Source organism: Aspergillus lucknowensis (assembly GCF_044049455.1).
Source record: "Aspergillus lucknowensis strain CBS 449.75 chromosome Unknown BJX67scaffold_2, whole genome shotgun sequence".
Lineage (NCBI taxonomy): Eukaryota > Fungi > Ascomycota > Eurotiomycetes > Eurotiales > Aspergillaceae > Aspergillus > Aspergillus lucknowensis.
Window position 1 is genome coordinate 362,489 of NW_027263546.1, and position 14,440 is coordinate 376,928.

Sequence of the window (14,440 nt, forward strand, 5' to 3'; positions counted from 1 at the left end):
ACACAACATATATCGATACAGGTAAACGCATTCAGCCTGCTGGCAGGTCTAATTCTCAGCCCTCCGCACCAACATCAAAGGCATTCCGGCCTCAATGGAATCTCCCTGCTGAACCAAGATCTTCTCGACGACGCTTCCAACAGTGTGGGCTTCACCGCGCACCGCGATCTCCAGCTTCATCGCCTCTAGGATCACAACAACGTGGTCCTTCTCCAACCTATCGCCTTCCTTGACTTCGACCTTCCACACGTTCGCATTGAGCGGCGCTTCAATCGGAGATATCGCCGGGTCTGGATCCCTATTAGCACAAGCAACTTCAAGAGGGTAAAACCAAAAGAGCAAGATGAAATCACAACTCACCCTTCAGCAACGCATCAACGGTATCCATGGGCACCCCCTTCTCAGCCTTCTCCCTCGCCCACCTCTCCAACATCTCCCTCTCACGCCGATCCATCTCCGCCTGCGCCTCCCTCTGCCTCGCCCGAATAGCGACAACCTCATCGCGCGTCTCGCGCAGAAGCCGATTATGCTCCGCCATATCGAACTCCACCTCCTCCCACTCATACTCGTACCGCCCGCTCTGGAACAGCGCAAGTTGCCGCTCATACTCCGCCTCGCTAACCCGGTAGAACGTGATCTGGTCGAAGTCCTCGAACAGCCACGGCTTCTCCGGCGTGTAACCCTTCTTCGAGCCGAGGATGTCCACGCCCGGGATCGTCATCCCCGTCATCTGGTACCCGCCGGGGGAATCGACCGTGTAGATGGCGAGACAGCTCCCGCCCCAGGAGACCTGGCCGGCGGGGGTGAAGACGCGGCTGGGGTTCATCTTGGGGCAGTTCATGCGCTGGCGCGGGTCGACGGGGAGGGCGAGCGGGAGGGCCGTGAAGAATCCGACGGAGATGACGAGGAAGTTTGCGGTGAGGTAGATGTTTTCGAACTCCTGGCGTGTGAAGGCGTTGTTGCGGGCCACGAATTCCATGTTGTCTGGGAGGTAGGCGGCGTAGGGGCGTTGGGTCTCCATGTATCGCTTGATGGCGTTGTTCTGGCGCGCGCTTTCGAAGGTCAGTGGGAGTTTGAAGAGGCGGCTGGGCATCTTTGCGCGGCTGAGGTCGCCGAGTTGGGTTTCGATGCTGCATAGGTAGGTTATGAGGGTTTGTTGCGGGATTTTGGTCCCGTCGTAGTAGAGCATTAGGGCTGTTGCGTGCTTGTGAGTATAGATCTGTTCTTCCCCCAAGGGTAGGTAGGTTACGAATTCGAGACTTACAGTTCCCACAGCCGACCATGGATGTTAGGCCAGTTGAGAATGTGATACCCCCTGTTGCTTCTGTCAGCACCTTCTTCAGCGCTGTGACTCGGTATCGGTGATTTAGGTCGAAGGCGCCGGTGCCGTAGTCGATCAGGAGGTAGTCGTCTCCGGCCTGGGAGCGGTTAGCAGGTTGCTACTTGTCTGCGACTCAGGCTCTTCACCTGTCGGTACGACACAAGTGGTTGGTTCCCCTTCTCCGGGATCTGATGGACGATACCAGAGCCTCGAGTCTGTGCTGTCATTGCAGGGGAGAGAGCAGTCTTCAGCGGCGTCACGGTATCGAAGTTTTTCCCTTGTTGACAGCACGTCACGATGTCGCTGATAAACCTTTCCAGCTCATTGCGTGCAGCCAGAGCATCCTTCAGGGAGGTAGCGCGGTATTTTAGGGTATCTCCAGCCTTCACCTGCCCAAGCTTCCACAAATCCGCTTTCACAATCGTATGGCTGCTCACAAAGCCACCGAGATCCGGCGCATCTTGAGGGAAGATCACAGGGTCGTCTCCCGTCCAGTTGAGGGAGCCGATAGCGTACCCATACTCGATCAGGTTGGAGGGATGGGCACCGCCTTCTCCTCCATCTGAACGGGCCCATGTTGGCTTAGGGCCCAGGAGACGCACCCCGCCTCTCGCGGCGTTATGCGAGATAGTCCACTCGGCGTCGTAGAGCATTTCGATACTATCGGGTGCGAGGTAGCCGTCATCGTACGGCCCCGGCATCGACATTATTTCCCAGCTGCTGGGGTACTCCGGGATGAGATGCTTTGGAAGGCGAAGCTCGCCCTCCACCTCCGGAAGTTGGTCTGTGATGGATACATAATCTCCAGATGTGAGCTGTCGACCCTGGTAGCCACCGACGCCGACCATGGGCGCGGTAGCCTTTGACCCGAACCATTTGGCGATGTTGAGGAATCCGCCAAAGACGGCTAAGTACGCCCTGCATCCGTTACCAGTTGTCTTTCCGACTTTCAGGCGCTGGCCGGCCGACACTCTGACTCTTGACCACATGGGGACTGAGGCGTCATCGAGTTTGGCGCCAATTGGTGCGCCGCAGAGTGAGATAATGGCCGGGCCTAGGAAGCGGAGTTCGGGGCCGCTTAGGGTTATCTCTAACCCTTCGAGGCCGACGGGATTACCAACAAGGGCATTCGCAATCCGGAATGCGAACGAGTCCATTGGGCCGGAGTGACAGAACCCCTTTCCAATTGTTGGACGGCCTGGCCAGTCCTGGATAAGCGTGTAGGCGCCGCCAGAGACGACGTCGATGGCTGATAGATTGTATTCGAAAGTATTCAAGAATCTGGTCAAGGTGTTTCCGGAATTGAAGTCCTTGCTGGCAAGGATTTCAGCGAGGAACCCAAGGTTCGTCGGAGGGCCACAGATATGGGAACCTGTTAAGATGTCTTTCAAACCCTCGATAGCCTCTTGTCTACTTGGTCCGTGGTACATGACCTTGGCAATAAGAGGGTCTATTCATCCATCAGACTCAGGTGGCTCAATATGAATGGGGATACATACCATAGTTTGCGGACACTTTGATTCCCCTGTAGACCCATGTGTCGATTCTGGAGCCCGGTATTTCTTTCCATTCGACACTCTGCAGCGTTCCGGGGCAAGGAGCAAAATCCTTAACTGGGTTCTCTGCGTATACTCTGGCTTCGATAGCAGCACCGTTCGGGGCGCTGATCGGAAGGCTTGAGAGGAACTCCGCCTGGAGACCCTTCATACCCGACAGCTGAGCATCAGCTTGCTTCAGCATGAGCTCAACCAAATCAATCCCGTAACACAGCTCAGTGATACCGTGTTCAACCTGAAGACGAGTATTCATTTCAAGGAAGAAATAACCTCCTGTTTCGTCATCCACAAGATACTCGATTGTCCCAGCTGATCCATAATTGATAGACTCAGCAAGACGAACAGCGCCATCGCACAGGCCCTTCCTGAATTCTGGGTTCTTAGTGACAAATGGACTGGGGCACTCCTCGATCACCTTTTGGTGTCTCCGCTGGATGGAGCATTCTCTCTCGCCGATGGCGATAGCCTTGCCTTGTCCATTGCCAAAGACCTGGACTTCAATGTGGTGGCTAGATGGATAGTAACGCTCGATGAAGAGCCCGGCGTTCTTGAATAGGGCTTCACCTCTTGATTGAACGGTCTGGAATGACTCTCGTACTTCCTTCTCGGTGTTGCACGTCAGCAAACCCATTCCGCCTCCCCCGGCTGTCGCCTTCAGCATGACCTGATAGGAATGAGCAAAGTTCTATGTACGGTAGAATGGGGTAACGCGTACAGGAAAACCGAGGCTCTGGGCCACAATTACGGCTTCATCTTCAGTTGTGACCAGTCCCTGCGAACCAGGGACGATTGGCACACCAGCCTTTGTCGCGAGTTCTCGTGCCGTGTGCTTGAGCCCGAACGCCTCGATACTCTCTGGCGACGGCCCGGCAAAGGCCAGCCCAGCGCTGGCCACGGCCCTTGCGAAACCCGCGTTCTCCGATAGGAAGCCGTATCCTGGTATGATGGCATCTACCTTTTTCTGTTTTGCGATTTCAATGATTTGGTCACTGTATTCTCCGGGTTAGCATCGGGCCCGCGGGAGATGGGGAAAATCAACTAACCCATCGATATATGCCATCGAGGGCGACCCAGAGAGCAGGACTGCGTCATCTGCGAGGTGTACATGAGTCGATGCCGCATCCGGCTCGGTGTAGATCGCAACGGTCCGGATATTAAGCGCCCTTTTGGCGTGTTAGCCTCCAGCATGCGAGACAAGCCGCATGCCATACTTCGCAGTCTTCAGGATCCGCACAGCAATCTCCCCCCGATTGGCAATTAACAGCGTCTTGAGCGACTCCATGATTGGTACGTGGTGCAATAAACTCCCCAGAGGGACTGGCACCTTGGCTGGCTAAATATGCGTGAGCGCCCGACCCTCTTTTCTTGGAGTCAGTCCCCTCCGCCTCTCCTCTCTGCGGGGAAAAAGGCCCTCGGTGCATCGTCATTGAACCCAGCTAGGCAACTCGAGCTGTCGATAACGGATTCGGAAGATAAGCACGGCCGTGATTGCACGATGACGCCGAAGAAATTGGGAATCCGGCTCAACGGAGGGATCCACGTTGTTAGGGACACTGTCACCGAGTCCGTCCACCCCGCCACCAGTTTTGAAGGATCCCCCCATACGTCCGCCCCTTCGCTTTCGATCCTGTGTATAAGTACGGCACCGAACTCTTGCGACCGGGATTCAAGGGCAGAAGGTCAAACGTGGAAGCACCAATATCATTCGCCATGGCTCCGATTACGAAGAAGGCGCTTATCAACTGCGATATGGGGGAAGCGGTACGTTCTCGCTCGTCTCGCTTGTTTACTACATTCTCTGGTATTGGCTGTAGAAAAGAAAGCTAATGCGACCAGTTGTACAGTATGGGAATTGGGCTTGTGGTCCCGATCTCGAGCTGCTTCCATTGATTGATATCGCCAACGTCGCCTGTGGCTTTCACGCTGGTGACCCCCTGATCATGATGGAGACAGTCAGGAACTGCAAGGCTCACAATATCCTGATCGGAGCTCATCCTGGCCTCCCAGATATTCAAGGATTTGGGCGGCGGGAGATGAAGCTCTCCCAGGACGAACTCACGGCAATCACGATCTACCAAGTGGGTGCGCTTCAGGCCTTCTTGGACCGCGAGGGGGTCCAACTGAACCACGTCAAGCCCCACGGGATCCTCTATGGGATGATGTGCAGGGATTACGAGGTGGCCAAGGCCGTCATGTTGGGAATTCCCAAGGGCGTGCCTGTGTTTGGGTTGGCCGGGACGAACATGGAGAAGGCTGCCAACGATCTGGGGATTGAATTCCGGGCTGAGTTCTATGGGGACGTGAAGTATGACTCTAAGGGGATGCTTGTGATTGACCGCAAGAAGAAGCCGTGGGACACTGCGGATGTTGAGAGACACGTCCGGCAACAGCTTGAGGAGCAGTCTGTGACGAGTGTCGAGGGGACCGTCGTGCCTCTGCCGATCAAGGACTACAGCGTGTCCATTTGCTGTCACTCGGACTCCCCGGGGTGTGTTGAGATCATGAAGGCGACGAGGAGAGTGGCGGACGAATTCAATCGGAAATATGGATTCTGAGAGTCAATCATAGGCCATGAAATGAAGCCAAGAAAGTCTTTTTATCTGAAGTTGCTGCCTGCCTTGTCTGCAAGAGATGGAACTGAGTAGGTCCGGTCCGATCGTAGAGAGCGCAGTCTGTGGCATTTGGAGGCTAATTTGACGAAACAACCATCATGGCGCGGTCAAGGCTTGAGGCACATATTACAGCGCGCTGTCTCGTTACCTCAAAAGTTATAAACGCGACCAAGCCCGTAACCGTCGTCGTGCCTCACGAAGGCTGTCCACGACTTCAGATTCCCATGTCACTCGATCTAGGGGCCGGTAACACCATGATGTTGATCCCCAAATACAATGCGTACTTTTCGCCAGGTTGCCCGGCTGAAGTTCGAGCCATGATATGGGAGATGATACTAGGGGAAATGGTTTTCAGGATCAACCCTAGCCGCCATCCGCGTGTCGTGCCACATAACGACGACGAGAAATGTGGATGCGCTGAGGGAAGCGCCCATAGGTGCCCTGTATTGACGCACATCGTTTACGATAATCAAGGGAAAGAACACGTGAGACCTGGATTCCTCTCGCTACTACGGACGAGCAGAAGAATGTGAGTAATACTAGGGGAAAGTTGGACAGCCTTTAGCCATCTTTCAACTGACGCAGCCTGCCCAAGCTACTTGGAAGCCATCCGTGTGCTCTATGCGATGAGTGTCTTCATATTCATGAAGTTCGAAGTCATCCAAGTCTTCCGAGTCTCGATTCCTGCCGAGCACTGGACATTGATCCGATCGGTTCGCGTCTCCGACTGGAACAAATATTGGATTTGGAACTTATATCGGAAGATTGGATGCGAGTCCACGTCTTCCGAACATCATGCGAGGATGTCAAGGCTCTTACGGCGCTCCGCAAATTCACTTTGCGTCTTCGACACTCGGGGCCAATCTCGAATTCCGATGAGTTGGTGGACGCCCTCAGGACGCTTGTGGGTTTGCCGGACAAAGTGCATTGGGAACTCCTGCTTGAGGGATTCGATGAGGAGGGCTGTGACGCATTACAGTCTGCGTTGGTCGCTGCAGGGATCAAGTGTCTCCTTACCGTGGTTCCATCTGAGTGCAGTAACCATGTCACAAATTGAAACGATGGACCGCACCGGGGCTCCCAAGTGGAATGGGAAGTTTCGGTCGCCAGGGATAGAATTGCTCGAATGATCACAGCTCTCAGCTTGTTCGTCGTCTCGAGATTTGGCGAGGCTCTGAATCTGTACATGAGGATTGTTGTCGCAAGCCCCGGGCTGGGGTCGGCCGATCTAGCGCATTGGAGCTTCTGGTAGGCTGTTTCTATCGACATCGACAGTCCCGCTGCACGCAGAAGACAAGCACTCAAGGGTATTTGAAACCGCCAGGGCTTCCTATCTCCGCTTCTCTCGTGGACTGTTGGCTCCGCAGAGACACCTTTTGAGGGTAGGGTTGACTCATCGAGCCCGCTCCTCGACGAGTTCTCGGGAGACACAGTCAATGGGAGGAGGCGGGAAATCTGGAGCTAGGGTGCGGCTTAACCTCTATCCTGGTCTGCACAAACTGGTGAAAGACGGCTCGCTTTTTGTCAAAGAGATGGAGCTGGTCTGGACTAGTTCGAAGTACTGTCTTTTCAGTCAGAGCAGAGCCAATCCCACAATAAGAGAGAAGCAAATCCTTCTATAATTGGGCGTCCGTTCCGCACCGCTCTTCCGAATTGAGGGCTCTGTACCCAGATGTCGAGTACGTGAATCTTCGGCTCCTGGCGCCGCAAACAGACGTCATGACCTGAACCTTCTGTGGTTAATCAGATGAGTTTCGTCACGATAAGTCGGTGACTGGCGCATTTCTCCCAGATAGCGAGATTGCCTCAATGTTGAACTCTGGCGGTCTTTTGTTGAGGTTGCCTATGGGAGGTTCGAGCATCCTGTTGGCCCTGTTATTGATGCTTTCAAGGAGTGGTCCGAGTTCTTCTTGACATGCTTAGCTCCCATCTTCGCAGTCGAGACGGAATTGGATCGCATCCCTGTGCCTCTGATCAGGTGCATAGTAGGATGGCTAGGGACAATTTTGAGCAAGCGAGTGCACAAGCTGTCTACGGTAAACATGACAACTTCTTACCTGAACTAACTGATGTGTCACAAGAAGCAGAATTCGACAAAATTTCGAACACCATCTCTGGGGACAGAGGAAGTGAGTCGATATTCCCTCATTGTTGTGGTTGGAACTGATAGACTGGGGAAAGGTGAAACAAGAAAGCGACAGATGAACAAATTAACTTATATATATAAAGACTACGGGGGTAATGAAAGTATCCTCTCCTGATACCAAACATACAAAAGGGGCGACCGAAGAGAGAAAGCAACGTGCAGAGGCAGATAAGGGATTCACATGACATATCTGGGAGGTGCTGGCGGATGAGGCGATCCTCATGAAGTTCTGAGGTTGGTGACCCCCACCAGTGGAGCGGCCCACGATCAACAAAAGCCCGTTATAAGATGCGGTCACCCCTTCTCCAGGAGGAGCTCTTTCGCGCTTCCCTTCTCAATCCATCTTCAAGGTTGTTCTACTTCACATTCTGTTGTCAATTGCCTCCATCAACCACCTTCCACATCACATATAAACCCCCAGATACCCATTACGACAACCACAATGGCAATGGCAGCCGCCTCTGTCGTCTCTACCCTGCTAGCCTCGACACAACCAATCGAACCTTGATTATGATCGCTCGCAATCGCACTCGCTAGTTACCCTCACGGGCCCTGATTCCAACGTGGCTGCAACAAACCTTGGAATCAGCACTCCCATCCCTCCAATCTGAAACCTATTTGACTATCTATACGCACACCCAGCCGACGCCGCATCTCTGAACGCAACGTACCCTCGCCGCGGAATCCTCAAGACGGCTGCCATTGCCAAGACGGAAAGTGATCAGAAATTCACGCTCGATTTCTCGCCAAAACGGAATGCACGCATTCCGGGTTCCCTGAGGGCGCGCTTGCCCGGTATTGACGAGATCCTGCGGTTCTTCGAGGGTGTTGCAGAGCAGACTGTTCCTTCAATTCTGAAGTCATTGGCCGCGCTTGCCGGCACCGATTTCTTGGATGCGTAGAAAATGCTGAATATGAACTTCAGGCTCTGCGATTATAACCCCGTTACCGCGGCTCCCGAGAGCGAGGATGGATGCGGCACGCATACGGATTACGGGACGTTCACGGTCATCTTTCAGGATGGGACGGCTGGACTCGAACTTGAGGACTCAACTGCGCCTTCCGGGTGGTCTCCTGTCCCTGGCGATGCGACTGTGATTTTGACAGATTGGTGCGTGGTGATCCTTAGTGGTGGGAAGATATCGGCGGTGAGGCATCGGGTGAGACGGAGTCCTGGCGTGAGGAGGCTTAGTGCTGGTTTGTTCCTTGCACTGGACTTGGATGTCAGGCTTCAGCCGTTGAAGGGTTTCGAGCCAGTGGGGCGTATGAGTGACGCGGTCATGCCGGGGGAAATGGATGTTGAGAGCCTCAAGGAAGAAATGGGGCAGAGGTGGCGGTAGGGAGGGTAATGAAGAGATGAAGGATGGAGATATGACCACACAGGACAGCGAGATTGAGAAGCTGGTGTGGTCGTCGAAGACTTGGGAGCGAGCAGCGACGTCGTTTCAGGCGCAGCATTCAAAGAAGAATGTCACATCATCTTCTCAAATCACTCCCCATTTGCTCTTGCAACAGAACCCGTCTCAGTTGTTGGCCTTATCACCATGAATTAACTCCATTGATGAACATGAGTCACCAAAGCCCCTTCACCCAAAGTGAAGAAAGCGCACTGTTGTGCGACGAGGACAGCTCGTTCAACCCATCAGGTGAGTGGCGCGAGAGATGCCTCGTATTTCGGGGAGCGGAGAAGAACGGCCCCGGTGATCAACATCTCGATGGTTCGTGATGAAGGGGCATGACAAGTATCGATAACGATAACAATTGTTATCTTGACTCAGAACTGTCTCTTGATGGCTGGAGGAGAAAGACTCCTCCGATATCGTTTGGCAGCGTCCAGTGGTGATGCATGCTGACTTCATTGGGCTGAGCGGGCTAACCCTTTTAGGCTTGGCGTTGTCATTGAAAGGGCGTGCAGTTCTGTTCCCTTCGACAAGCGTCTCTCTCCAACGACCAGAAAGTGCCTTTTCGCGCCTATCCATGGGTCGAGTTCGAGCAGGGGTTCCACTGTCCCCAAATCTGATGGGCTGAACTCTCAAATCTGGCCCCGAAGAAGCGCAACCAGCCAATCACTCCTCGGTCGAAACCAGACGAAGCCGCGTGAGCAACTCCTCCGATATGCGGTGACCCGACCGAAGGAGACGATTGAGGGGAGCTTCGGTGCTTTCATCTTGCCTTGAGTCTGCGAATCGCTCTCTGATGCTGAAAGAAAGAAGCCTCTGATAGGGTTATCTCTTTCCGGCATGTTCTTCATGCCCTGGACGAAAATCAGAGTGCTTGAGTGATATCCACCCCCCTCCGCCCACCTGGCATTCGTCCTGTCTCCATTTCATCCTTCCGCTCAGTATCAGTTTCTTCCCCTCCAAACTGTTCACGCTTCACGACAGAGCTGTGCCACCTGCGGAAGCCACACAAGTCGCGACGACTTTTTGCGGCAGATTCCTCGAACTCGATTTTACTTCGAAGGGAAACCTTAACGATGGAGTTCTTCGATTTTGACGAGGCCGCATCGGGCTCCTTCGTTCGGGACGACGATGTTGCCTCCGATAATCTCGAGATCGACGAGAACGATGCCATGGCAAATTACCAGTCTCTTTTACATGATCAGTCTTTGGGACTCCCAACCCCTGTTTTGGAGCAAGATGTTTGTGAGGGTGCGATGGTTGATACACCCGATCCGGAGGGTGTTTATCCCATGTTTCGTGCCAAAGATCCATGTGACTTTTGCAGGAACATGGGACTAGACTGCTTCATTGCCAAGCGAGGAGTGATGCAGAAGAGCGGTTGCACTTGCTGCATTTCGTTGTACCGCGAGTGTAGCTTCACTCATTCAAAGCCCGCCGGCAAGTTCTTGGACACGTTACATCCAATCTCCGAGAATATCGACATCCCTACCGGAGGGTTGACAGGGAAAAAAGCACTCAAGTCTCTTTCCGGTATCGGGGAAGATGTCGACGCCCGCGCGAGAAAGAGCAGCTCTCGCCTCTCCCGAGAAGCGGTTCGGATCCTCAAAACTTGGCTCAATGGGCATAGCGACCACCCCTATCCCACTGAGGAGGAGAAAGAGCAATTGGAGTTGCGCACGGGGCTGAGGCGCACTCAGATCACCAATTGGCTTGCCAATGCCCGACGACGTGGTAAAGTTCGCCCTTCACCCCGAAGCAGTTCTCCGGTTCCTGGCGCAGTCGATATCCCCAAGCAACCGCACATTGACCACACGCTCATGACACCCTTGGAGCGATGGAAATACTCTCCTCCTGAAAACGAGCCGGCTGCTATTTCCAACATTTTGCGAGCTTTGGAGGACACATCTCTTGATGTGCGTCACGGATCTCAGTCCGGTCACGTGCGTTCCCATTCTCGGAGAACTGGGTCTAGCAATGACTCAAGCCATGCCAACTCGAATGTCTTTGATGCCTCTTCCCTTGTGAGCAGCCATGAGACCAGTCGGTCGGCCAGTCGCTCTTCTGTCTCTGATCTTTCTTTTGCCTCTGCATTTTCTCATCGTTCCTCTCACCGGTCGTTTGGCTCGATGGAGCGGAAGGAACGCCGCCGCCGCCGCAAGCCCTCTACCCCTGCAAACACCTTTACCCAGCAGAAAGCCAAGAGCGCCCGGATCTACCAATGCACCTTCTGTGCAGACTCATTCCAGACCAAGTATGACTGGCAGCGCCATGAGAAGTCGCTGCACTTAGCCCTGGAGAAATGGACATGTGCGCCCCACGGGGGTGTGGCATTCATAAACGGTGCTAACCGTTGTGTATTCTGTATGGCCATTGACCCGGACCATGACCACCTCGAAACACACAATTATAGCAATTGCGCAGAGAAGACTGAGGCTGAGCGGACATTCTACCGCAAAGATCATCTCAACCAACATCTTAGGTTGATGCATAATGTACGATTTGACCCGTCCATGGACCAATGGCGAAGTCATACCACGCAAATTATATCTCGGTGCGGTTTCTGTGGAATCACCTTGACCACATGGAAAGGCCGAGCCGACCATCTTGCTACCCACTTCAAGAATGGTGCCGACATGGCCCAGTGGCAGGGTGACTGGGGTTTCGAACCAGTCGTTGAGAGCCTCGTTGAGAACGCCATGCCCCCGTACCTCATCGGTCAAGAGCGTCACACTCTGGACCCGTTCAAGCTCTCCGAGCGCATGCCTGGACCCGGTCTGCGCATTCCTGAAGACGCAAATTGCTTTGAGCGCCTCAGGCGCGAACTCGTTGTGTTCATTAGAGAGAACATGGCGAATGGCGTCGTCCCGACGGACCAGATGATCCAAGATCAAGGACGAAGAATAATATATGGGTCTGATGATCCCTGGAACCAGACCTGTTGCGATAATCCCACTTGGCTAGATCTTCTGAAGCGCGAGGCGGGACTGAAACCTGCAACGGGTTCAGAACATAACCAGTTCGCCAATTTGGATATGCAGCCACCTTACGCGCGTCACGAAGGACAGTCGCGACCACCACCACGGATTCGCCAGTCGTTCATGGGCTCTGGATATCCCAGTCCTGGCTTTCAGAGCCCGGCTATCCCAGGCACAGGTCGGTCGTCTGTTGCTGCAAGCGTTCCTGGAAGCTCAGCTGGCAGCTATGTGGGCAGTGCAGGGCAGTTTCCAGGCGCCCGACACTCTGGATTATCACTTGATTTCGGTAGTAGCGTGTCGGCCGGCGTATCGCCGTTCTCCACACCGCTGAGCACGTCTGTGGACCCATTTGTGCAGATGGGCTTTGATCCTGAGTTCCTGAAGCAGCTAAATGATCATTATGAGGAGCAGCTACCGGTGGAAGGCTTGCAAGGCTTGAGCTTTGGATTTGACGATAGTGGCGGAGACTTCGCGGTTCACAATGCGGCTGATCCTATGGATATGACTGGGATGGTCACCAGTGCCGCGACGGCTCCAATTCCCATCCCTTCCTCGAAGCAACCTGATGTGCCGATGCCTGATGCTGTTTGCCGACCGGATCTCCGCTTTCAAGGCACTGATGGAGCATGACTGAGCAGGCGTAATTTCGAGGTGGTATAATGATGGAGATTGAAAAGTTGATTTGTAGATAAAGTAACATACCTGTACATGGGTTGGAATTTGGCTGTATTTATAGTCTCGCGCCCCCCTCTTGTTCCAAGTTACATCGTTCGCCTTCTGCTTTCGGACCCCGCAGTATGATTTCGTAAGACAAAGTAACTCTTGATTTCTCGGCGTGTTCTTCACGAGCTGAGAGAGCGTCTGTCGTGGCTGGCCTGTCATTGGGCGCATCCGAAGGGCGTGAAGAATAACGAGAACAGCTGTGATCAGCGGGGTTCTGGAAGGGCGTGCTCGCGATGACACAACATGGCACCGAGTAACAACCTTTCACGATTGTGATTCCCTTTTTGACTTCCTAGTACTTGACTTATCCGTAATTCTCCCAGCAAATTCAGAGCACCAGAAGTTCCAGAGATCAGCCCAACTGACATGTGAAAATGCATGTCAATTCCCTTCTGAGATCTATGAAAACGCCGTATCATGGCCAATACCGCCACAGCTGGGCTATGTAAACTCTCTTCTCCACCAATAAAAGGCACTGGCAGGCTTATCAGTATGCCAAAGTACGTACCTACCCATCCCCCCTCTCCCTCGAAACGCACCCAGAAGCTTCCTGGAGCGACTGCTGCGGCAGCCCAACTTCACCTTGAAAATCCGAAACTCTACTTGTATTTGCCTCCAATCCAGCTGATAAGGGGGCATTCCCGGAAAATATGGCCGACGCAATCCCAATGGAAAACACATCCGGGTAGTCGCCTCGATCGTGCCACCATTTATCCCCACCCCCGTTAAACGGTGTCTGACGAGACACAATTGTACTCCGGAGTAAGAGCGGAGGTGAATGTGCCCTCGCGAACAATGTCTACCAACGTTGGGGGTAGCACGTCCCGCCCATCTTCGTCGGGGGGTACCGCTCAGCTTTTCGAGGATTCTCCCGGCTTTGCCTTTGGCTCGTATGAGGAGGGGGGTGCAAATAGCAAAGAGTTTATGGGTGTGAAAATGGCCAATTATGAAATGGAGTCGGGACTCCGGTGGAATCGAATGAGTCTTGGTATGTCCGATCTCTTCCATATATGTAACGTCCGTTGCATTATACCCTGTCTAACTAACTGTATGGTAGCACTCAACCTCCTCCGTAACGCCGGGTACGAAGCGCAACAGCCCCAATGCGAAAGCCATGTCGTCCGCTCGCTGTATGTCAATGCCATCGCCTACCTCCTCTCCGGGCTCCCGGAGGACGTGACCAGCGAAGAAGCCGCCATAATCCGTGGGAGTATCCCCGAGAATGTCAGGAGGGGTGTGACGGCGTCCGCGCCCGAGTACAGGCCGTCGTATCTTCACCGGTTACTCGCGTCGAGTATTATATATTTCTGTGTTATCGTGCAATTTCTCATGCCGTTCATCAAGGATATTCTGTATCACCTGTATCGGCATGAGCGGTCTCTGCGGCTCATGGAGCGTGTGGTTGCTTTTGCGCTGTATGTTGCCGAGCGGGTGGGTATGGGCAGTGTGCGCTTTGGGTCTGCGGTCTTGAATATATATGATGGAAAAATCGGTGATACTGCGGCGAGCGCAACGTCGTGGTGGGTGGAGGCGGTAGCAGGTGGGATCTATGAGGGCCTTGAGGGAGGAATGGCGATTCTTGGATTTACGGGGCCAAATTCGAATCTGAGAAGGCCGTCTAACATTAAAATGGAGGATGATAAGTCTCCTTAGATTAGTATAGGCAGTCTTCAATAAGAATCGAAGCATGGACAAGCATGAAGT

The 14,440-nt window shown here is 53.6% G+C and overlaps 6 protein-coding genes across 6 annotated transcripts; 4 read left to right on the plus strand and 2 right to left on the minus strand.

Annotated features, from left to right (window-relative positions):
* Positions 1-48: 48 nt before the first annotated feature.
* Positions 49-4,159, minus strand: BJX67DRAFT_376747 (bifunctional urea carboxylase/allophanate hydrolase; the record flags this gene model as incomplete). The annotated part of the gene is made up of 8 exons (XM_071031942.1): positions 49-290; positions 361-1,194; positions 1,265-1,418; positions 1,468-2,771; positions 2,821-3,541; positions 3,593-3,866; positions 3,921-4,040; positions 4,089-4,159. The coding sequence occupies 8 exons, from the start codon at positions 4,157-4,159 to the stop codon at positions 49-51; spliced, it is 3,720 nt and encodes a 1,239-aa protein (XP_070890872.1).
* A 242-nt stretch (positions 4,160-4,401) lies between these two features.
* BJX67DRAFT_91618 (LamB/YcsF family protein) lies at positions 4,402-5,568 on the plus strand. The gene is made up of 2 exons (XM_071035621.1): positions 4,402-4,638; positions 4,722-5,568. The coding sequence occupies exons 1-2, from the start codon at positions 4,588-4,590 to the stop codon at positions 5,430-5,432; spliced, it is 762 nt and encodes a 253-aa protein (XP_070890873.1). The 5' UTR covers positions 4,402-4,587; the 3' UTR covers positions 5,433-5,568.
* Positions 5,569-6,046: 478 nt separating this feature from the next.
* BJX67DRAFT_91620 (uncharacterized protein) lies at positions 6,047-7,158 on the minus strand. Its single transcript, XM_071035622.1, has one exon. It carries the CDS (start codon positions 6,756-6,758, stop codon positions 6,147-6,149), a length of 612 nt encoding a protein of 203 aa, XP_070890874.1. The 5' UTR covers positions 6,759-7,158; the 3' UTR covers positions 6,047-6,146.
* Positions 7,159-8,356: 1,198 nt separating this feature from the next.
* BJX67DRAFT_91574 (uncharacterized protein) lies at positions 8,357-9,122 on the plus strand. The gene has a single exon (XM_071035619.1). It carries the CDS (start codon positions 8,541-8,543, stop codon positions 8,973-8,975), a length of 435 nt encoding a protein of 144 aa, XP_070890875.1. The 5' UTR covers positions 8,357-8,540; the 3' UTR covers positions 8,976-9,122.
* Positions 9,123-9,862: 740 nt separating this feature from the next.
* BJX67DRAFT_91588 (putative homeobox and C2H2 transcription factor) lies at positions 9,863-12,791 on the plus strand. Its single transcript, XM_071035620.1, has one exon. It carries the CDS (start codon positions 10,112-10,114, stop codon positions 12,641-12,643), a length of 2,532 nt encoding a protein of 843 aa, XP_070890876.1. The 5' UTR covers positions 9,863-10,111; the 3' UTR covers positions 12,644-12,791.
* A 740-nt stretch (positions 12,792-13,531) lies between these two features.
* On the plus strand, positions 13,532-14,389 carry BJX67DRAFT_376751 (uncharacterized protein; the record flags this gene model as incomplete). The annotated part of the gene is made up of 2 exons (XM_071031943.1): positions 13,532-13,724; positions 13,794-14,389. 2 exons carry the CDS (start codon positions 13,532-13,534, stop codon positions 14,387-14,389), a joined length of 789 nt encoding a protein of 262 aa, XP_070890877.1.
* Between the last annotated feature and the right edge of the window lie 51 nt (positions 14,390-14,440).